This window comes from Trichoderma aggressivum (genome assembly GCF_033847375.1).
Source record: "Trichoderma aggressivum f. europaeum strain CBS 100526 chromosome Unknown scaffold_005, whole genome shotgun sequence".
In the NCBI taxonomy this organism is placed as follows: domain Eukaryota; kingdom Fungi; phylum Ascomycota; class Sordariomycetes; order Hypocreales; family Hypocreaceae; genus Trichoderma; species Trichoderma aggressivum.
The window spans coordinates 885,198-908,217 of NW_026946371.1; the positions used below are offsets into that span (position 1 = coordinate 885,198).

Here is a 23,020-nt window from a genome sequence, read left to right on the forward strand (position 1 = left end):
GCTGTGAGACTTGTCTCACTTTGTGGCGCGACATTCCTCAATGTCTAGCTCAGTAGAACACCGGGGAAAAGATGGCCGACATGTGGTGGTTGAGTCAGGAGCAGACACGTTCGGTTTTAAGCTTTGTGGGAGAAAAGGTTGCAGTAAATGTAGCAGGTGAATCAAGTATATGAAATTCAACTAGTGAAGAAGAAACAGTTGGAATAGTCTCATCTCGTCCCCGCCCCTCCCCCCTAAAAACGTATCGAGGTCCTCCATGCAATTCACGGGGCTCGTGCAATGAAGTGTTGTTCGTCATCAGAGGCGTCGCTATCCTCAATCACGAATGCGGCCGAGCCTGCCGAATATTTTGGCACTTTGTAGTCCGGCATGGGAATCAAAGGATAGAGCTTGGTCCGGACGCCATTGTCACCGTAAGCAGCAAACCAAGGTGGCAACATGGAACCGGGGACCGCCCAGCCTAGCTTCGAGTTTCGAAGCCAAAGCCTTACCATGTGGCGGGACGTATCGTCACCGTCCGTGTACGAATCGCGTCGGTGGAGCAATGCCCAGTTGTTGAAAAATAGCAAGTCTCCCGTCTTTAGGTCAAGTCGGAGCTCCGTGCGGTACGCGGCCTTTGATATTCTTTCTAGAGCAGACTGCTGTGAGGCGGTTAGAGCTGGGATATTGGTTGGTCCGCTGGATGGATGAGGCCCAAATCGATTCGGATCTATGCTAGCCATCAACCTGCCATCGTGAATTGCGAGGGCGGGCGCTAAGTAGCATTTTGCTCCACGCCCCGAACTGCGTCACACCAGTTTTCAGCCAACGCCCAACGTCAAGTAGTAGGGGGGGTAAAAACAGCAGTGCTCTTACATTTGCACAGGCCAATCTGCAGTCAAGAGAGCTTTTGCAGCTGATGGGGCTTCAGCAAGCAGTTCATTGAATGCAGTGCTGACGGAACTGAGATACGTGTATCCCCCCTTTTCCGCGCCGTGCCGAACTTGGAGCGCTAGGATATCGCACCCCATATCATTGTGATAGGGCTGTTTGAATTAGCAGCAGTCAATAGGCTTGGGCGACAAGAAATAGATATTTACCAAAGCTTGAGTAGAGTGAATGCCATGGCGCATCTCCACAGGAACTTTCCAAAGTTTTGAGTTGGTGATATGGGCTGTTTTGATATAGATGAGAGGTCATGTCCGGTCAAGTCACGGGAGAAAGATGTAGCTTACAGAGAACGTTACCCTTGCGGTCCTGCAGTCCCCTCTTGTCGGCGATATAGCTGGATATGCCTAGATATATGGTGGTGCTGTCTTCAACTGAGTATTTTGACTCTCCGAGACCCCTGAGAACGAAGAAGCCGCGCTGCTCATGAATAACTCTGGCAGATTGGGAAAGCCGCGCCGCAAGATTCGGAAGGGGAAAGTTGTCACTGTCAACCTGGTCTCCATCGAGGCCAAGAGCTGTAGTCCAAGTCAGCTGGCTTCGTGTATTACTCTGAGCAAAAGCTTATTCAATAGAGTCTCTTACACTTGAAGCTTTGGAGGGCAGCATCGATTTCTTCGACGTCCTCTCCGCGAAGCTGCCAGGTGTACGTTTCTTCATCCTCGAAATCAGCCCCTGACCAGGCCAAGGGGCCATTGATGGCTGTTGGAAGTTTTGCCATCATGTCCTTGGGTATAGCAGTGGCTGCGTCAAGGATATTCATGGGACCAGTCGTGCTTGGGGGAATCATTCTTTCTTGTTGAGGATGCTGCAGGCTTTTGCAAACCCAACACCAGCCCCGTGGCTCCGGGCTGTCTTATATGCAAAAAAAGGATAATGGAAAGGTACGAGAGTGGTACGAGGTTGAAAACGGGCCAGACAGTGAGCTCGAGGTTCGCCACCAGATGCAGAGAGACGTCGGACAGCGTATCGGCGCCAGGACAATGCGATGCTTTGATGTTTCCGAGAAAGTGGAGGTGTGCTGTGGGCCGCCAGTCTCCGTAATGTATCTCGTCGTTTGTGCGCCATGGCGGATGATCTGTTCGCGCACGACACGACGCACGTCGCTTATCAGACTTGAAGAGAGCGTATAGGAGTCAACCATGTAGACACAGAGTGCCTAAGGGGGCTGCACGAAGCAAGTACATTCTGCTTGCTGAGCTGGTGGTGAAAATCCGGTGACGAGACCCCGTAGTCGCACTGTTCGGCCAAAGGGGGAACTTTGGAACTGCAAGAATGCCCTTCGGGACACGTCTGCAGCGGCCCATGGACGGTGGCAGGCAGCGGGAATAGGCCCAGAGGGGGCTATTGGCGGTTCGTTTGAGAGAAGCAGAAAGAGGAGCCGCTGGGTCGTCGCACCACGTTTGAGGTGGGAGAGAGAGCCTCTCAAACCACACCAAGTTCCCGCGATAGCAACCCAATTACGACACGCCTCTGGACGTCCGACCAGCCCAGAGTGGGTAAAGGCTCAACGGACATTATACAACACATATGGCCGTAGTTCCTTTGCTTTGGGCATGACGACGGACCAAGGATACTCCGCAACAGACCAAAGGACGGGCGAAAAGAGAGCGATCTGATTGGGTAAGGTGAACCAGAACAATCTGAGTTTTGCCTCACTAGCAAACAATGCCTTGTTTTTTTTTTTGCCTTTGGCCGGGCGGCATTCAAAGGGTAGTTTCGCAGAGAAGGGAGGAGAGAGAATCATATGAGCCCCATATCAAAAGGGAACTAAGTTTCCTCCGGGCTGTGATCGAGCTCCAGGCTGCCGGCACTAATATAAGACGTAAGCTATTGTGACAATGCAAAGAAGTAAAAAAAAAAAAAAAAGTCTTTGAGCGTGACTCGCTTAGCCTCAGCCCTCACTACCCTCCTCGATGAGCTGGGCTAATGAACGGGGGGAGAAATGCAGAGCAAACAAAGAATCGAGCCATACTGAATCGGTTTGAGCAGTGGAGCTGTCCGATCAACCCCGTCCGCGCCTGGCCAGTGATGGGGATGAGAAGGACTTCCTCACATCCCGGACTATCCATCCACGCGCGCAGTCGAGCTAGCACTGGTGCTGGTGAGTTTGATGGTACAAGTACTGAGAGTGTGAGAGAAGGGGGGCCATACTGAAAGCGTCACGGTTGTGATGCGGAGCCAGATGATCACACATGAGGCGACACCACACTTCCCATAATAGCAGCACTCGGCACGAGCAACTAACGGGGGTCCCAGCGGTATTGCTGGGACATACCACCACTCCTCTCTCTCTCTCTGGTGTCGTGCCTCTTTGTGTTTTGGTCGTCGTATCGAGCAAGTTGGGATTGGAAAGCTCATCTTGGTCGGGTGAAGTGCCGCAATTCTAGACTTGAACTGGGAGTCCCTGTCCCCTGTATGTCAACGAGCCGTTTGCTGATATCCTTGTCACGCACACGGCGGATATCCATACACAGCCCACAAAAATAGACACTCTCGCCCCATCACCATCCCTTCTCCCCAAGGCAATACAGGCAGGAGCACTCTGTAGATGCGCTGTTGACGTGGTTTACACACATATATGAGGGCCCATGTGAAATTTGCAGTGTCAAAGGGTGCGAGAGGAGACAGTTTTTCAATGAGACAATGGGCTGATTTGTTCAGACGCCAACAACTCGCATATGCTGTGGCTCACGACACAGCTGTAATAGTAGTAGTAGGAGATGAAAGTAGACATCTTGGGCGAGGAAATGGGAGACCATCTCGTTGGCTTTGTTCCCTTTTCTCTCTCTCTCTCTCTCTCTCGCTGTTGTGTTCTAAGTCATGTTGCTGAACAGAGCTGCGACAGCTACGTAGGACGGCATTTGTAGCACGTGCAATGAAGCATGTTGGTAGAGAGAGTCGGCTTGCTAGTAGCAGCATGTCATGCTTCATCGGGGTATCATAGATGACAGCCGCGAGTGGCATACATGGCCGTACAGGTACAGTACAGGGGAAGGGGAGCTGAAGGCGACAGTTGAAAAAAATAATATCCGACAAGTCGTTCTAGCTTTCAGCTTGCAATACCCCAACTCGTAGCGGGCGTAGCGCAAAGTACAAATGATACGAGTCCACAGTCGTGTGTATCTTGGTTCCCTCCCCCCTGCCGGCGCCAGCCACTCAGAGCTGCATGAGGTGACAAGGACGGGGCTCTGAACGTCAACCGGTGAGGCCTGTCAAGTCGAGCATTAGCAAGGCTCTGGTTTCGGGCGGGAACGCTGCGGGCTGTGATTGGATCTGGGGACGTGACGGGAGAGCGAGTGGATAACAAGAGTTGAGCTTGCAGCCACCATTGGGGGACGAGCGGCCAGGCCAAGGTGTTTTCCGCATGATGGCTCCATCAAGACCGTCTGGAACAGCTAGCCGGGGTAGTGGCCCAGGTGGGCTTCATCACTCTATCACATTCGAGTTCTGATGACGGGTGGAAAAGAGACGCATGGGGGGGGGGGGGGGGGGCGAGGCTTGTCTTGTGCTGCGTTTTCCAAGGCTTTCGGTGAGGACGAAGAGCCCTGTAGAGGAGGGCGCACGCAGGAGGAACGACGGATGGCTCATGGATGGATGGACAGACAGACAGAGATAGAGAGAGCCGCGTTTGTCAGTCTGTGTAGCGAGCGAGAGGGGAGAAGCGAGTAGCGAGAACAGGGGGGAGAGAGCAGAGAGGAGGGGCACACACACACACTTGGTGGTTTTAGATGAGATCGAAGCACGATGATGATGATGCCGTCGTCGTACAAGTACTGCACTCGTCCGAGAAGAGAAGACGAAGTTAGATTAAAACCGGCAGAGACAGGTGAAGCTATTCCGGATTCTGAATCTGGATTGTGAGTGATTGTCTGATTATCTGATATGGGCTCCTGCCCTCGATGCTGCTCTGGGCCGGGCCGGCATTCGTTCCGATATGCTGCCCGCCAAGTGCCTGCGTGCATGTCACGGCCTTGTTTGTGCACAACCTTGTCCAGCCCTTGTCAACCGTCCAGCCCGCCAAAGAGCACCAGAATGGGGAACCCCCCAGCCAGCAAGCCGAAAGGAACTGCAACCGCAGCCGGCCTTGCAGCCTCAGTCGGGCCCCCTTGCGTCTGAGGCCTTTTTGGATCGGCAGCGGACCGGCGGTTTGTGGGCACAGCGATCCTGGCAGACTGGCTGGCCGCTCCTCCAAGGCTCCAACAGGCAGCGCTGCTGCTCCAGAGACGCTTCAGCTCGGCCGACTAGCTCAGCAGCGACCACGGACGGGTTTGCATGTACATACGCGGTACTGTACGGATACAGCGCCTCGTGCTAGGTCGAGACTATCGCTGCAACAAGGTGCGTGCCGCAGCGTCTCTGGCGCCTCGTCTCGTCTCGTCTCGTCTCTCTGATGCCGCCGCCTGCGTCCCGATACTCTGGGCTCCCGGCCGTCGCCGCCATCGACGCTCATCATCGTACTCTCTTGTACAAGTACGGCGGGCCCCCTGCGGCTGGTCATCCCGGCTTCCCACCTTTCTGCTCCTCTTGCTCGGGCTCGACTTGACTGAGAGGGCTGGACAGGACTGGACAGGACTGGGCTGGGCGAGACTTGACTGGACTGGACTTGACTGGTTCTCTTCCCTTGCGCGCCTCGATTCTGCCTGTGCTTGCAGGCTCCTTCGTCACTGTCACTCTCACCCCCGTGCCCGCTCTTTCGCTTCTGCTGCCCCTTCGGAGACGCTCCTGGGGGCTCTTGATCCAGTGGAAACCCTCGTCTCCCCCATCGTCCAGCGTGTCTTTGGCTGCTTCTCGAGCCTTGACGTGTGCGACACACCCTCCTGCGTTACAGCGTTGCATGTACGAGTACGTCCGCCATGGAGACGGCCGTTGTGAGCTTACGCTCTCCTGATGTTTCCGCACGGGTAAGTGACGTCTTGTTCCCCTCTCCGGTCCTACGGGCCACGGGTGGCACACACGATGCGAGCATATCTTATGGGGCCGGCTGGTGGGTTGCCAAATGCATCGAGTTGCTGAGTCGTTGCGTGCCGTTGCTTGTCTCGGAGTCACCCTCGCTCTTTTCGTCTTGTCAAACCCTCGCGCACACCCTACCAACACCCCCGGCTGTGCGAGTATGTATCATAGGTTGACTCGTACTCGTACGCAGCCTCTGCGTACTTGTACGATACATCTGTCCCGTCTGTACGCGGCGAATAAGATGGACGGCGTCCTCGTCTCATCTTAATACCGCCGCAGATGCCCGGCCCCCCCCCTCTTCCTGCCGCCGCCGGGGTTGGGTGCTCAACCGGACAAGACCATGTTACCGGACACAGAGACTGCCTCATTAGAAGTTGATTTTTGACCGGTTTCCTCACAGGCCCTATCCAGAGCAAAGCGAAAGTGGGCAGGCGACGGCGACGCGGCCTCCAATGGCACGACCTCAGCTGTCCGGCCCCGAACCCGTGGCAGAGTCAATGGGCCCAGAAGAGGCGTTCAGCGGGCAGGTCCAGGTCCATCTCTCACCGATGCGGAATATGCGTATGCGCCATCGTCAACAGGCTCTGCCCGTGCAGCCACCAAGACACAACCCCCGATGGTGGCGGACCTACCAAGCCCTGGGCGAGTACTGGTACATGATGTGCCCGGAGCCATCCCGCAACCTCAACCCCAGGCCTATCCAGATCCTCAGCTGCATACAGGCAGTCTGTCAGGCCACTCCTCCGTCGCCAGAGATTGCTATGCCGGCACCATCTCTCGCCAGGACAACGATGCCATGTCGATCGCTTATACCACTGAACCTTCGGCATACAGCCACTACTCCACCACGTCTGCGACTTCCAGCCCACATTTTCAGCAAAACTATTGGCTTGTCCAAGGCCAGCATGGCGATGCCCTCGGCCAGTCTCATGTTCGTCAAGTACCATCGAGTTTGCCTCCCCAGTCTGTGTCACTGCCATCGACTCAAGCCAATGGCGCAGTGTATCGGGGGCACCTAGTCTCACCGCAGCAGCCGGGCCAGTCAAGCCAAGATATCGGTACCAACCTCACAGCGCCCTTTCCGCCTGGCCATTCATTCCCGCCAACAGGCTTTCTGAATCATTCTCTTGTTGTCCACTATAATTTCCAGTATCAACCAGTTTCGGTTCCTCCACCTCTTCCTCCACCTCCTCCTCATCACTTTCAACAGTGCGGACCACACCAAGCAACTGGGCAACTTCCCATCCAGACGTCACAAGGATATCCTTACCACGGCCCGCAATATAATACGCCGCACGTCTCGGCGGATGCCAGACAACTTGGCCCTCCCCTTTCGACGCCTGTGCAGTCAGTGGGCGAAGGATCCCAATTGCCCGAGAGCCATCATCAACAGGCGCCCGTAAATTCTTACCTGTTACAGCGGCCCATCCGTCAATTCTCCATTCTTCCTACAATGGACAGCACCATGTACACTGGGCCTGAGGCCGAGGCAAGCGAAGTCGTTCACGTCCATGATGACGTCTCGTACGAGCATCGCCCGCATATGACCCAAGGCGCTGAGTGGCAAAACCCGGGGGTTTATATGGCTGGCGAGGCTCATGAACCTGACGAATTTGGTGACGGCACCTCTGATGCTTCGGGAATTTCTGATACCATGGATATCCACTGCGATGTGCATGAGGACAGCGAAGTACAAGACGACTCGCTGGGAACAGGTGAGAGACCGCAGCAGTTGGCGCCATCTTTATCTATGAAAGAGGAGGATTCTGCATCGTTCTCGGTTCCAAACCGGAAGCGAGGTCAACTGAGCCCTACTCATCGAAAACAAACTGCAGAGACGAGAAAGATTAAGGCGTGTACGCGATGCCGGATGCAAAAGATGCGGGTGAGTCCCAACACAACAATGCTTACGATGTGCTCTAGATGGCTGATGAACTCTGTGGTGCGACAGTGTCAAGTAGACGTCACAGACCCATCGGGAGACTGCGTAGGATGCAAAACCTTTTCAAAGACGTCGAAGAAGACCATCCACCGAATGCCGTGTTATCGCGGAAAGATTACAGATGCCGTCCTGTTCCGTAACGGAGGGCTCGAGCTTACTAAACGCTGGAAAGGCACAGAGATGAAGGACGTGGGAGACCGACCCAACCCCAGAGACATCCGCACCGTCTTCATCACTCTGGGCATATGCAAAGAGGAGGTCCAGATTGAAGTAGTCGCATTCAGGCCGCAGTCCGGGGACGTGACTGCGAGATTCTGGATGGATGGCGAGCAGGGGGTGCGAAAGAAGAAGGACCTGGCGCACTATTGCCTGGCCGACATTCAGAAAACGGCATCGTATTTTGAAGAGTACGTCAAGAGGAACGCAGTCAACGTTGCGTGGAATGAGATGGCAGGTGGAGGTGACCAGCCTGGAGACATTATCGAGGCGACGTACTCTTATGCGGTTCGCCGTTTCCAACTTCTCCGAGTATGCGGCTTTCCATATATACCTTCATACCCAAGGTAGAGCGATCAGAATGCTAACGGAGCGAGGCAGAGAAAACCGTCTCTTCCCGGAAAAGAGGAGCGAGAACTCAATCTCTTGGGCAATTTGTTCATCCTTTGGTTTGCCATGCGTGAGTGACGAAGAAGAAGAAGAAGAAGAAGAAGAAGAAGACTTGTCCATTTCTCCTCCTCCCTTTCCTCCTCCCTGATTCTTTTCCCCTGTCACCCTCTCTTGTCAATGCAACTAACAGGCGGCGTAGGCCACTCGACCGGGTCTTCATGGATCCAGGGCAAGGAATTGTTGGGGATGAAGCCCGAAACAAGGGACGAGACATACCCGCTGTACAAAAGAGTTTCGGTACCACGCATGATTCTTGCGCAGTTTGACAGCATCAACTACAGCCGAGTTCTCACCAAACACGGAAAGTTTGTCCTCAGCGAGCTCGAGGCTCTCATGTCGCGAAACCAGCCAGAATACTTCTTTTTGGTTTATGTCTGCTTGTTTGTACTCTTGCGGGAGGCAAGCTGGACAAGCGCAGATCGCTATCGTCACGCGCGGAACAATCACGGCCAGAGTGTAAGTTAATTACGACATATACCTCACCGCCCCCTATCTGTCTATCCTTGGTAACCATCCGGTATTCTAACTCTTGCAGCTTCGTTATTCCATCCCGCAATTTGTAGAGAGCCTACATGACAGCTGCAACAATCTTCTCCAGCATTGGCACTATTACAATGCCAAGTCGTGGCCCAAGCCCAATGAAAGGGGTGACAGGTTCAATACTCATCTGGCCCACATTGATGCGACAGAATATGACCTCATGATGCAAGCGCTTACCGATCCTGCAGTGCAGAAACAACTGGACATTTGGAGACGTTACAAAGCAGATAATGGCCAAGGTGAGCGCCGATGCCTTTCCAAGTTTACTGGAGTGGACAATACTGACCCAATCGGACTCAGTGAACCAACCTGCTCCAAGCAATGTTGGAGGGAGGCCGTACGAGGGGCGCCAGGTCTTTTACGACTGGGATCACCCCTTCTATTGGGTTTCACAGTTATTTGAGGAGAACTGGCAGCCACATGCCACATACCGGGCGGAACCGGTTGATCCACTGGCCAGGTAATGAAGCATGATGACGAGAGCCAGTATGTACGAGGAGTGCATGCAAAGGATTCGCTGCATTACATCATACTGTAGACTCCATGATTGGTTATTTTACGGGGCTTTCAGGGATTGGATTGGATCGGATTGGATTGGACTTGGGATGGTTACGGATCGTCGCTCATTTGGGTTGCTTCTTTGGCTGGACTACTAATACTTTACTCGTTGCTGTCCATGTCACGGTTAGCTGTAGGATTCTGGGTATGGAGGTTGGATATTCTGCGGGCCAAGATTGAACAGGGTCCAATTGAGACCAGTTGACAAGGATTGATTTGCTTTTATAAACCATTGAACAAGAACGGGAACAAGCAACTGCAACTGCAACTGCAACTGCAACTGCAAAGTGAAGAGGCAAAGAAAGGCTCGGTCACCAACAGAGGCATATCCCTCCACCCAACGTCTTGTCACATCTCAACCCAATACCCTGCTTTTCGACCAGCCAATCCCTGCATGCAAGTCAGCACAAGCGAATCCAACAAAACAAGACACATGCCCATATGCAGCAATTCTGCCAGATGTCAAACAACAGGTGGCCCAAGTATCGGTACATCAGTCACACACAACACACAACACAACACACACGGGGGGTGCGACTCTTGAGCGTTTTGCCATACGCATAAACGGCTACCAACACCCCAAACTAGAGGATGGTGTACGAGTAATGTAAGTTGAAAACCCTGCGAGGAATAACTACTGTACTGTGCAGGTTAAGCTCTGTTGATCATAGTATCCTTTTTACAGTACAATATGTTGTTGGTCCAGGGGGGTGACAAGCAAACTATTTTACTACTAAGGTACTACTAGTAGTAGTAATAAAAACGCTTTGCCCCTTTTTTTTTTGTTCAACGGCCTCTTTTCCCTTTTCATCGTTGTTGACGAATTGCTAGTTCTGCTTTAAGTATAGACCGGCATGGGGGTTGTTTGTTGGTTCGTTCCGTTCCCACTTGGCAATTTGTTTTTTATTTTTTTTTGACGGCGGCTCGTCCCGTTGGCGGCTGCTTCTGGATCGTGCATTAGTATGTTTGCTTAGCCTGTTGGACTGGGGAAAAAAAAAAATAGAAACTAGAACGTTGGAAATGGGAACTTGGTGTTGGGAGTTGTGGGATGCGAAATGGTGCGCAAGTGTAGCTTGGGGGTGCTGTTTGATTGTTAGAATGAATTGGCTTGGGACGATGTAAAGACGGCATTGAGCTGAGCTGGTTTAGAGTGAAAGGGCAGGACGATATGCGCAGTTTCACTCGAGAGCTAGCGTTGAGTGGCTTGTTGTTTAACAGCACTGCATCTCGATGGTCGAGTCTTGCGTGTGGTTGTGTGAGTTTTGATGGTGATGTGCTGCGCGTCTCAGTGTTGAGAACAAAACGTGTTGGTCATGACGAGTGACTCATGAGACGAATGAATGGGCTTGTACATCAGCGAGAGAATGATACACGTACACAATGAGCAAGTGAGTCTCGCTCAAGTGAGCACATGGCGATAGTATGCATACCCACTCAAGCGTCTCTGCAGTGTTGGACAACAACAACAACAACCTTGACGTTTTGCCAAACAAGTTTCCAATTGCGCTCTCGACTTATACTACCCGCTGTCTAGAGAATCTCTAGACCACCGACACTAGCATGTAAAGATGTAAAGGACTGTCTGGAGAAGTCCCCAATGGGGAGCGAGATTGTCAAGACCAAAAGATTGTTCAAACCTCGCGAAGCCGGAAACCGTTCCCAAGGCAGCAAAATAAGCAAAAGACGAGGAGAAAAAGAAAGTGGAAAAAGACAAGTAGAAAAAGAAAGAAAAGGAGAAAAGGAGAAAAAGAGAAAAAGAAAACGCCACAACCCCAACCTGACCAACCCACCACCTCTCCTCCTCGGAACCAAGACTCCCCCCATCAAGACTCCAGTCTCCTCGCTCGACTGCGCTCATCGTAGACGTCAACCGCAGTCACTAACATGGTTCACGCCTCCTTCCACGCACCAGAACCGGCCGCATCCTCATCTTTGCCTCAAATCTCTCGACAAAGGACGCATCCGGCCGCACAAGTCCCGCACTGGCCCAGTCCTCCTCGGGCCACTCCTCGTCGATGGAAATGACTTCTCTAAAGCTGCTTCCGTAGCCACGAGAGCGAAACATGTCTATCCGGTTATTGGCAGACCGACTCCACATCCTTGCGCGGTGGTCTCTTACGCGCTCGTCCTCGCCAAAGTTCTGCATCATGATGCCCAAGGCCTCCCTGAGATCGACACACTCCTTTTCCATTTTCCACGTCTCGTACGGCGTCGGCATCGTCATTCGGGCCATTTCTTCGGCTGTAGAAGTCTCGTTAATGTCTCTCTCTCTAATGTCGTCGTTGAAGCGGACCAGCTGAAGACGATTCTGTGGCACAAGCAAGGCGTTGACCTTGGCCGAGTCGGGCTGCTCTGACGAGTTAGTCGTGTAATGCACCATAGACACCATCTGGACACCATCTTACCGCGTCGCCATGGACGTCCGCCTCGATCCAAGCCTCAGCATCCATTGGTGGAGGGAGGCTCGGGCCCATGAGGAATCTCCGAGTCTCGAGCCCCCCAAACCGGCGAATCTCCTCGCGATTCATCGAATAGTCTGCGATTTCGTTTTCCAGTCTCCACGTGTGGAGAGATCGCTGAAGCTTGGTCTGGGTGGCTGTGGATTGTAGCCAATGAGGGGGTCGTCTCGGTGTATCAGGAATCATCCCCGTGGTTGGTGTCTCTGGAGTTGACGCTTCGGTGGCCGAGTTCACTTCCGTTGGCGTTTCCGGTGTCAGTTGTTCCGACATGTGTGACTCCATCAGCGCCTCGTCCACCTGATCGTTTGGCATCAGCTCGTCGAGCAGTCGTTGCCATGGTACCTGCGGTTCTTCCCCTCCAAGTCCTGTGGATGCCTCTTCTCCTACCGACTCTGGCATCGGTGCCTCCTCCCTAAGCTCGTTGTATACCCGGTCCTCCTCCATCATATACGCTCTCTTGTTGTAAATAACGAAATATTCGACAAGGTCCGCAACGCTGGCTCGCCGTAGGCCAGCATATGAGTTCGGGAACGAGACGCAATAGCAAAACAATCTCCCAATTCCGCTCTCCGAAGCTTAGGGTTCAAAATCCACAAACTGACACCTGACAGCGGCGAAGAAACTTTGTGGATGATTCCGGGTCCAGAGAAACCATCACAGGTGTCCCACGCGAGACATGTATCAGCAAGCCATGCCTCCCGAGCAAGCCTACCCAGAGCGAAAGTATAAGAACGTCGAGAATCGGTGAAGAAAAGGATAGTCCAGGAGTTGACGCTGATGCTTCTGGTGATGATACCAGAGGTTTCCTCAGAGGTCGCTGCTAGAGAGAAGGATAATCAGATAGAGAGAGAGTGAGAGTGAAGAGAAGAGAAAGAGATGGCGGATGACAGAACCAGCCAAAAAGAACGGAGAAAGAAGAGGTAAAAGAAAGTGTGTAAAGTCAAGAGTCCGCCTCCCTCAGAGCAGCGCCTGCCAGTCAAAGTAACCCCAGACCGCCTCCCAACTGCTCGATTTTTTCCTGCACTGTCATTTCCTACTGCTGCTCCGCTGTTTCGTCATGTGCGAGGGGAAAAGAGGAGAAAAGAAGAGGACAGATGTAGGGAGAAGAAGGAAAAGTAAAAGTGAAAATAGGATCTGGAGTTTATATAGGTCCACAAGGGTCCCCGTTTGTCGTCTATACCCCTCAGTGAGATATCCACGGCACGTGCCCTCCTCTCGTTTGTTGGATATTACCTAGAATAGAGTCATTGGACGCCATGTACATGTATCGTGAGAGGCAGTATTTGAAGTAGACAGTACCTAACATGAAAGCATGGTGACAAACATTGTTCAGCAACAAGGCCCGGGAAAACGGCCTCGGGACATTCACTGTATCATGAGTCACAAGTCACAGAGACGCAAGCACTCACGTAAACTCTGTCCAGAGCCTCCTCTCAAGTCCACGCCCCATATTCACGGCTCCATCCACAGCTCCATAATCACACACAAACACAAAAGTATATCAAAGCCGCTGCGTTTCAGGAGAAAGAAGAACCCACTCACTAACAGGAACAACTACCAACTCCATAAACTCATTCTATATATAAGTACTTCCAGCATGGTATCCATAGCATGAATCGGCATCACATCACCAAAAACACCCTCGGCCGAACTTTATATGCTCTATGCCCCCTCCTCCCCTGACCTCATGGCCCAACCAACTCAACGCCATCTCGTCTTCCTCCAAGCAGGCCGGACCCGCCTCGCCTCCCGGCCGAGCACCTAGCTCCGATCGTCCTTCTTCAGAAACATTTCCAAGACGATTCGCTCCCGGTCCTTCTTCGCCTTATCCTTGTCGTCACTCGTCCGGAACAACAGCGGGCTCACAATCTCGGCATATCTCCGCTCCCTCACCCTCCTCTTCCTAGCTGCTTCCGTCTCCCCAGGGCGGAAACTCAGTCGTCGGGTCAATGCGCCAAGTGCGGGCGATGGCCCTGTCGCGGGATTCAGCTCGCCGATCACGCGGGAGAGTGTAGCCGTCAAAAAGACAAATGCAATGTTGTGGCTCGGAGACATTGAGAGCAGGTCGAGGATGTGGTTCTTCACGTCCAGCCATGATGCTACCGGCAGCGTAGTCAGGTTGGGCAGTTCAATCGAGAGCTTGGCCCAAAGATGTGGTGGAATGAGCCCGTCCATGAGGGATTCGAGGAACAACATCAGGATGGATGAGTAAACCTCCAATTTTTGCGTTGACAAGAGCTCCACCGGTAGGGCATCCGCCAGGGGCGAATTCGTGTCGAGTGCGGAGATGAGGGCTGCCTTTAATTCGTCTAGCTTTGCGGCTTCCACAGTCCATGTCGATGCATCCAGTGGCCAGCCGGGATCTCGTGGCACAGTCAAGTCCTCCAGCATCGCCTCGTCGGCTATACATCGCTCGGCTGCGGTCTGGATGGCCTCTGTAAGTTTGAAGAGCTCTCGTGGAGCGGAACAATGCACATCCCAGTCGTAGGTAATGGTGCCTTGGATGCCCTTTTCCTTGACAAACTTTCGGATTCCGTATTCCGGTACTCGAATCAGCTCGTCAATCGACCGGCCGAAGCAGCTCGGCAGCCAGATGCCGTGTACGGGAACAAAATGGTCCTTGCCGCCCTCGACACGCAATACCAAAACTCCATCCAGCTTGCAACTGGCATCGTTGAGAGCGCGAACATGTGAAATCTCGCAGACGCGCGCCTCGATGATAGCCAATATCGTCTCGCCCGGTTCGAGCGTTACCGATGATCCAAGCTTGCTCTTGGTGCCATCCTCGTCAGGCCGGTGGAAGGACGTATTCAGCCATTGTGAAGAGCCCATGTCATCCTCACTTGTCTGTGTCTCGTGGAGAAACTCAAAGCTAGCAGCTGCACTACTAGTGTTGGCAATGGTAACCGAGCACGAATGCGTCTCAAAGAAGCCGACATAGCCAAAATCAACCACGCCCTCCGTATGGCCGTGACCGCCTTCTACGATGAGAGTAACGCCAGGGCGACCCTCATTCTCGGCCCGATCCAACTCGAAAGCGATCTCCGAGTGGATTCGAGCCTTCTTTTCCGGATCGACAGCGTCATAGCGTAGTGTAAATGTAGAAATGACGGGCTTATGGTCCGAAGACGTGATTCGCTGATGCGAGGTGTAAAGATCGAGAGAGATTTGGTCCTGATCGCCATCGTCTGCTTCCGCGCCAGTGTCGTTTATATCATACTCTTCATATTCGTTGTATGCCTCACTGGATGCTGCTTTTGGTGGCTGGTCCTCTCCATCGGTGTCGGGGTCATAGCTGAAGAGGACATCGTCATCTTCCTCGATCCCTCTCGCTCTCATTTCGTCGTCTTTCATCTTGGCCTCTTTCAACTCCTCGAGCATTCTTTCATGCGCCTCCCTGTCCTTGCGTGTCCTGTAGAGGACCCGATCGCACCAGCTAGGCGCCCGCTGCTTCTCGCTCGTATCAAACAAGCCAAAAGTACCGACATCGTACTTGAAAGTTGGAAGGAATGAAATGGATCCTTCTCTCCAGCCGTCGTGAAACAATCTGTGCTGCTTAATCACTCGCCTCAGTTGGTCATGCGGTAGAAGGGAATCGATAGTTGCCTGCAGAGAAGCCGGGTCCTGGCTGGGATCCTCGGGGAAATCATCCGGGTCTGGCAGGGAGCTTGCCGAGTCAAAACTTTGGTCAAAGCTGTGGTCCCTGGAGTGCATTGACGACATTGTGGTTGTATCGTCGTCGCTTTCTGACGACCTCATGACTATGATGCCATCGCCGCCTTCGATGGGCGGAGGCTTGTCGTTGCTCAAATCGTACTCTCCCCGAGCATGCAATGTGAGCAGCCTTCGGATGTCATCTCCCGGCAGGCCATCAAGGCGAAAGTTCATGTCTCCAAACCAAAATGCAAAATCCTCATCTCCAATCCTGTCGCCCTCATCATCAGACACGCCTCCAATCACGATTGGGTCAAACTGGGTTTTTGACACAATCTGCCCTACGTCCCAGCACCGTCTGTTGAGAGAAGCCGAGTCTGCGCCACTAGCGAGATGGCAATTGACAAAGAGGAGCTTCGTGGTTTCGCCCAGCACAAGACGGGTGGCCACGGCGCCTTTGTTCCCAAAGTATCCGAGCAGTCCTGTGCCGACCTGCCGCGTAGAAACATTGCTTATCGTGGGGGCGATCGTGGGAGAGGCGTAAACCAAGAGCAACAGACCCGTCATCTGCTCAGACACAACAAGCTGATAGCCTTGGGGTATTGCGGCTTCCAGCGCTGCCGTCCACTTCTCCATGGGCCCATTGTCAACGTAGATCCGGTTCATGTACTCTCTTGTCTGGTTGAGATCCACCACTTCTTGCAATCCCAGCACATAGAGATCAAACCCGCCGTCGTTCCCCAATCGTCTTGGCTCGGGGGTCCCGTTGCCCGACTCAGTCGAATGTCGTGGTGCAGCATCGGAGATGTCGAGGGCCGAGAGGCCATGGCCGAGTTCAGCATCTTCGGTGAACCAGCTGGCAAGATCCTTGTCGGTGCCGGTGCATGCTGCCACATTCCAAGTGCCTACTTTGACTCGGATCTGGCTCGGGCGAAGGTATTCGGAGCGACGAGACAGGACGGCCCTGGCTAGAGACTGGGGGACCCCAACTTCAACCGGATCCGAGGCGATGGACTGGCTGGGCTGGTCTCTGATGGACTCGGCCATTGTGTAGAAGGACAATGACGACGACGAAGAAGACCGTTGAATGCGACGTCGCTACCTCTCAAGGTCGTGGATCTTCTTGCCACAGCCTGGCTGCTAGATCATGATGCGGCGACTGTGGTTGCGACGCAGATGGGCGTAAGGCGGCCGCATATATATATGAATACCAAAGTAGAGGTATGCGCAGTAGTCGGTGTTAAACTGCAGCAATTGATGGGATGCGATACAAATAAGAGGTTATGGAGGAGTATCAGCTTCAATAATGGCAATAGAGCAGAGCAGAGCACTCTTGAATGGACAAAGAAATGCAGCAGCAGGTAGTTGACAGGGTAAGGTAGCGAACGAGTACGAGAACAACGAGCTTCCCCGTACTAACTCGGGCCACCCATCCATGACAATTAGAGCTCGCGCGCGTCAATGCCGGGAATAGGCTGCTCAGGTCCCTATCGATAAGCTCCAGCAAACGCCTAGCGCTACTGAGCCACTACAGCCGCTATCCGCCCCTCCTAGCTCTCGGGCTAATACTAAGCTGATCAGCATCCAACCTTGGACTGTCATCTTACATCCACAGATTGCAAACAACATCTCTGTTGACGCATCCTCGCCATCATCATACTCATCACTGCCAGCTTCTTTGCAAATATTTACGACAATAGCCGTTCTCAGCCTTCTGCCAGTCCCTCCTTGTCGCCTTGTTGCTTTGGTCAGGACGGTCTCGGCTTCATCATACAACACTCTTCTCCTCTCTCCGTCTCTCCGTCTCTCTCCGTCCTTGATCAAACACCTCGTCCTCGTTGTTGTTACCGCTGCCGCTGTCATCCACTGCATACATAGCAGTCCCCTTCCACTCCTCCATCCTCACTCTCTCAAAGAATCATGAGTCGCCCAACGCCCCGAAAACCGCGGCACAACCGCCATCCCTCAAACCGCATCCCCGCCATCTCCGACTACGAATCCGACGCCGCAGCCATGACCTCCGCCTACGAGGCGCCCCCGCCACGAACAAACACCGAGCTCAACCTCTCCGTGCTCCAGCGATACCTGCCGTCCATCAGTAGGATCCTCAGCATCGCCGCCAACGCCGTCGTCTACACCTTCGACAGCGCCGCCCAGAGCTGGGAAAAGTCCGGCATCGAAGGCACCATGTTCGTCTGTGCGCAGACGCCGCTGCCCGAGGACGTCGACTACCGGCCCCGAGCGTGCGTCTTTGTGCTCAGCCGCCGCGGTCTGGATAACTTGGTCGTCGATCTGGCGAGGGTCGGTCATGTGGAGCTCATGGGCGAGCTGGTCATTCTTAAAGTTGAAGGTGAGGGGGAAGCGGACGAAAAGGTGCTCGGAGTGTGGATTCACAACGACGAGGAGAACACAAGGGCAACCAATGGGGCCATTATCGAGGAGAGCTGGAAGATTGCGCGGGCCGCCGGGACGGTGTCAAAGTTAAACGAGGGACCAGAAGCTGGGCCAGCGATGCAAGCAATAGGACGGCCGCTAACGCTTAACGAGCTGTTTGGGAGACAGAAGGAGGGTACTGGAAGTTGAGCGAAGCGATTGAACGGGGCTGAACTTTTTAACTAGACATGAATTTTGGCATCATTACGGAGAGGAGACTTGGGGTTACATGCAAATATGGGATTCGCTGTCAAGGAGGGAGATTGGTGGCATCTGGCTGCAAAACGGTCAATTCACAGACAACTACGACGGAAAGAGGTCGTCAGAACCATTTTGCATGGTGAGAAGGAATTGTATTCTCATTACCCGAAACATACTGCCCTGCCACGGGCACACTTCCGGCCTGCAAGTGCCAGTCTATCCATAGACTCGTCCTGAGCAACCAATATCTAGATACAGTAAACAAACAATCCATACGCCGATTAGCTTTGTAATTCGCAACTCCTCGCTCCCTAGTCGCCTCTTCTTTGATGCTTGGTTTTAAAACACTTGTGGCCCATGCCCAATTACACCGTTCCGCTGATACTCAGCTCCCGAATCTCCTGCAGCACCTGCTCCACCCTTGCATCGAGGTGGCCTTCTGCGTACAAATCTCGAGTGTCCGCGTCCAGGTATTGCTGTACTTGCGCCATACGCGAGTAGGCTTCTGCGCAGAACCGCAGCTGGATCTTGACCAGGGCTTCAAAGCTGGGATCCAGGTAGGGGACACGCAGGTCAATCAGCTGCGGCAACTCGGTGGTGAGCTGCTCGTTCAGCTGCTCGTACACGGCCTTTGACATTTCCAACTCCTTCTCCGTCCGCGGCAGCTTCGTAGCATCCTTGTCCGGCTTTTCGACCAGCTTCTTCACCTTGGCTCGGAGAGCATCGTAGTCGAGAAGCTTGTGCGAGCGCTTCTTGATGCATTCGTTGACGTCGGGGAAGTAGGCGCAGAATCGGGCAATGGGGTCGAGCACCGTCATTCGGTAAGGGCCGTCGAGGGCTTTGATGGTTTCGGCGTCGAGGTCTTCGACAGCCTGCTTGTAGCTCCTGCTAACGCCGTCCTTGGCACCCGAGTCGCCGTAGAACGCATCTATCGTCTCGGCGATTCTCATCTGTGAAGCCGTCATGGCTGGTTTTTGGTCGGGCACGTTAGTCGGGCGCTCGGAACGTTCGGCCGGGCGTCTGCCTACCTCTCAAGGAGTCCAAGTAGCCCTTTGATTCTTTCTGCAGCCGCAGTGCTGCTGTTTCCATCGTCTTGAACCGCCTGCAGTTGGGTCAGCACGTGCCATCCCTCGCCGGCAGCTTGAATTCCCCTATATCTAACCTCTCTTCGACCTCGTAATCGCGATCGTTTGTCTTTTCCACATGCCCTACATCCGCAAGATCAGAATGCCGCCCGAAACGAATAGCCATCGGCCCTGCTCACCCGTCTTCATCATCACCTGCGTCGTCGCGCGGTTCACATTCTTCTTGAATCCTAGAATCCCGTCAGCCCCTCTCCCTCTCTATCAGCGGGGCATCCGCAAGCTCCGTACCCGCCCACGACATGTTGACTGTCTTGTTCGCTGGTAAATAAGGCCGGTATAGTTGTGCTCTATCGCGGGGTATCGAGGACTGCAGAGATTTTTCTTTGCCGGTTTGTGCTGGTGCGTGTTCGTTCGATTGCGACGGGATGACGGAGTAAGGAGTTTGAGCTGAGGCTTAAGAGCTGGACAAAGTGACGACTGAGCTGGGGCCCCAGCCACGATGCTCCGCCCAATCGGCTCATCGACGTCAGCGATGGGCAGCTCAGCCACACCTGGAAAATCCATCTTCCGCCACTCTGCACAGCGCGTCTCACGTGAGAGCCATCAATTCAACTTTTCCTTGCTTGTTTCCATCCAGATCCAAATCCGGTTCATGATTTGCAAGCGGGAGCGGAACCGGCGGGGATTCTTTGAGTTTCTGCTCGATGCGGAAAGCATGTTCAGCCCTCGATTCCTCATCGTCAGCCTCGGGAATCCATTGCCAAAGTACGAGAGTCTACATTCGGCCGGCCACTTTGTCCTCCATGGCCTCGCAAAGACGCTTCACCTGCCGGCCTTTCGCGAGGTGACGCTGGGCAGGCAGTCTTGCTTGGTATCTCAGGGCCCAAAGTACATTCTCGTGCAGTCTCCGACGTACATGAACGTCTCCGGAGGCTTTGTGGCGAGTGCGTGGCAGGAAACCGCCCGGAAATACGGTGCCGAATCACTCGGCCTAGTCATTGTTCACGATGAGCTAGAAAAGGACTTTGGGGTGGTCAAGCTTCTGCCGTGGGACCGCAGTCCGCGTGGGCACAACGGCGTCAAGAGCGTGAGAGGCTCGTTATCGCAGAAAAGGTATCCGGAGTCACCCTTTGCCCGCATTGCCGTCGGCATCGGGCGTCCTGAGGAGCGAGATGCAGCTACGGTGAGCCGTTATGTGCTCAATAAAATCTCTCGTGAGCACCGAACGACGTTAGAGGAAGAAACGCCTTGGGATGTCGCAAAACGTCTCATGGAACTGGAGAACCAGTGGAGGATTGATGTCCAGGGCGGTTCGGGAGGAACCACAGAGCCATGATCAGGCTTTTTACTCTTCTCATTCTTCATCATCTCCCTGCATGGATTCCACGTCTTTTTCGATGGGCAAATCACGTCTCTTAGCGACATCATAGAGCATCGGCATCATCTGGAAGCAGGCTCTTGCAATTAGAGGATGAGCGTGTCCGCAAGGAACCGGACGGCCACTTGCTATCGACCTAGATTCGATGTCATTTCACAGTAGAGGAACGATTTATCAAGATAGATACACCACCAACCCGGGATCTTGACAAGGATGAGGAGCGAATACCAGAGACAGTGCTCTGCCCTTTGACTTGTCTCGTCCCAGTGAGACTCCAGCAAGTGCGGGAGAGAGTCAAATCTCCCCGAGACTCACACCACGCTGCAATGCAATTTAGAAAGACAAAATAGCGGAGGCCATGTTATTATCACACATGTCACCTCTTGAGATACAATCTTACATCAACAACTGGGAAGCGATTAGAGCCGTGTGATGAATGATTGAACGCATAAGCCGGTGTTGCAAGAATGCTTCCGATCGGAGGCTCGACTCACGACCAACACCGTCTCCTATTCCAAATCTTTGCGAATTTGCCATGTGTCTTACATCAAACATTCATGTGAACCACCGGCATCGGACTCGTCTGAATGCGCTGCTTGGTCGAGAACCCGAAACTCTGTTTACGCTGTGGATATTCGACATGCATGTGAAAGTGAGATTTGCTCGAATCATGTCTCTGCAAGCTCTTATTCATCCACCGTGGCTGACACCAGACAAAGTATACATCGACTTTCCATGATGGATGTCTCAGACCACGTTCGCCTTACCCGGGACGTACGGGGAGCGAGCTGGAGATATCCGGGGGAAGACGTGGAGGAGGCACCCTTGGCATCACAGCTGGACAGCCATCAGGCACAACCTCACGACGCTAAGGCCAGCCCCCCACAAGCGCGGCGTCGAAGAGACGAGAGATAAGGAATGCGGCCCAATCAGCGGCACCGGAATGTGGCTGTTTGGGCATTATCTCGCCGGGGTGCCATGCGTCCAAAGGAGCGTCTACACCAGACAGGGAATAGGTTCCGTCGCCCCAAGGATGAGAGGCTTGGAGACAGATGCCACTGATAAGAGCCATGTGGTGTGTAAGGCCTCGGCGGATAAGCACAAATGGCTTCGCGTAAGGTCATTGAGATTGTCCGCCCCGTGCAGATACCGGTAAAGACACGCTTTTGCTGCCATCGGGCGGTCGTGCAGGGTCCAACGAGTCGCTGCTTGGTGTCGGTGTTGGTGTGCCCCAGATCCAGTGCATATCCAGACACGCGATGCCTCCCCTTTAATACGGAGGACGATCTGGCGCAAATGGATATACGGGTGGGGCGACGTTTCTCGACGGGAATCGCCCCAGAGCTGATGAGGCAGGGAGGACGATGCAACATGGCACTGCAGGTGGCGCATCTACAATACCACGGAAGATGCTCTCAAAGGGACAAGACATCCACGGGTGCCGTATTGAGGCTGGTGCGACGGCCCGAGAAGGGGGGACGTCCGAGGGCGAGATAACGAGCAAGACACAACGCCTTTCCGGAGACTCACTCATACACCGTCTGTCTATGAGAAGCGGTTCAACAAGACGAAGACGACTTGAGGGCTGCCCTTCACAGAAACCTTCACCTCATGTTGCTCCATGCCCGAATCATTGATTACAGACGAGCAAATGAATAATGGCTCCTGTCATCGGCTAGCTTTCCTTTATTCCTCGTACTTTGGCCCGGCCATGCTCTTGATATGCACGAGATAAGCCTCCCAGATAAGCATCGACCCAACATGGCACCGCCGTCCTGGAGAGCCTGTGGGAGGCGCATCACTTATCTCTGTGGCTTCATCCCTGGCCACTAGAATAAGTGGTGTCCGCACCAATGAAGTTGCCATCCATTTCGAGGGCGATAAGCTCATCTGAGAGGCGTGCACCTGCAGCCCGATTTCACATCGTACCTGTCCTGGGTATGCGAGACTATTGGGCCTCATGGAGCTAGCACTTTATGTATGCTACGGGCGTGGGATGAGACTGATTCTCACATGCCCCATTCATGCTGTTCCATCCAGTGATATAACTTTAGTTCATCCGAGCTGAAAAGCTATGCGGGATAAGTCGGGGGGTGTCCAGGAAGTTTATGCGGAACTGATGGCTTGGGGTGCTTTGGCTTGATCGGCATTGTCTGTAGTACCATTCGGGCGGTGATATATATCATCCCTTCCTCCCAATCTCACCTCGCATCCTGTTCCC

General features: G+C 53.6%; 7 protein-coding genes across 7 annotated transcripts; 3 read left to right on the forward strand and 4 right to left on the reverse strand.

Moving 5' to 3' along the window:
• Positions 1–263: 263 nt before the first annotated feature.
• On the reverse strand, positions 264–1,717 carry Triagg1_2181 (uncharacterized protein; the record flags this gene model as incomplete). The annotated part of the gene is made up of 5 exons (XM_062896334.1): positions 264–783; positions 856–1,025; positions 1,080–1,153; positions 1,215–1,445; positions 1,513–1,717. 5 exons carry the CDS (start codon positions 1,715–1,717, stop codon positions 264–266), a joined length of 1,200 nt encoding a protein of 399 aa, XP_062759037.1.
• A 3,112-nt stretch (positions 1,718–4,829) lies between these two features.
• Triagg1_2182 (uncharacterized protein) lies at positions 4,830–9,495 on the forward strand (the record flags this gene model as incomplete). The annotated part of the gene is made up of 9 exons (XM_062896335.1): positions 4,830–5,196; positions 5,246–5,732; positions 5,774–6,038; positions 6,284–7,768; positions 7,835–8,353; positions 8,423–8,501; positions 8,631–8,947; positions 9,027–9,270; positions 9,332–9,495. The coding sequence occupies 9 exons, from the start codon at positions 4,830–4,832 to the stop codon at positions 9,493–9,495; spliced, it is 3,927 nt and encodes a 1,308-aa protein (XP_062759038.1).
• Positions 9,496–11,468: 1,973 nt separating this feature from the next.
• Positions 11,469–12,495, reverse strand: Triagg1_2183 (uncharacterized protein; the record flags this gene model as incomplete). The annotated part of the gene is made up of 2 exons (XM_062896336.1): positions 11,469–11,936; positions 11,995–12,495. 2 exons carry the CDS (start codon positions 12,493–12,495, stop codon positions 11,469–11,471), a joined length of 969 nt encoding a protein of 322 aa, XP_062759039.1.
• Positions 12,496–13,809: 1,314 nt separating this feature from the next.
• Positions 13,810–16,749, reverse strand: Triagg1_2184 (uncharacterized protein; the record flags this gene model as incomplete). The annotated part of the gene is made up of 1 exon (XM_062896337.1): positions 13,810–16,749. The coding sequence occupies one exon, from the start codon at positions 16,747–16,749 to the stop codon at positions 13,810–13,812; it is 2,940 nt and encodes a 979-aa protein (XP_062759040.1).
• Positions 16,750–17,622: 873 nt separating this feature from the next.
• On the forward strand, positions 17,623–18,285 carry Triagg1_2185 (uncharacterized protein; the record flags this gene model as incomplete). Its single annotated transcript, XM_062896338.1, has 1 exon — positions 17,623–18,285. One exon carries the CDS (start codon positions 17,623–17,625, stop codon positions 18,283–18,285), a length of 663 nt encoding a protein of 220 aa, XP_062759041.1.
• Positions 18,286–18,701: 416 nt separating this feature from the next.
• On the reverse strand, positions 18,702–19,722 carry Triagg1_2186 (uncharacterized protein; the record flags this gene model as incomplete). The annotated part of the gene is made up of 5 exons (XM_062896339.1): positions 18,702–19,303; positions 19,365–19,438; positions 19,499–19,544; positions 19,601–19,651; positions 19,710–19,722. The coding sequence occupies 5 exons, from the start codon at positions 19,720–19,722 to the stop codon at positions 18,702–18,704; spliced, it is 786 nt and encodes a 261-aa protein (XP_062759042.1).
• Positions 19,723–19,953: 231 nt separating this feature from the next.
• Triagg1_2187 (uncharacterized protein) lies at positions 19,954–20,757 on the forward strand (the record flags this gene model as incomplete). The annotated part of the gene is made up of 1 exon (XM_062896340.1): positions 19,954–20,757. The coding sequence occupies one exon, from the start codon at positions 19,954–19,956 to the stop codon at positions 20,755–20,757; it is 804 nt and encodes a 267-aa protein (XP_062759043.1).
• Positions 20,758–23,020: the final 2,263 nt, after the last annotated feature.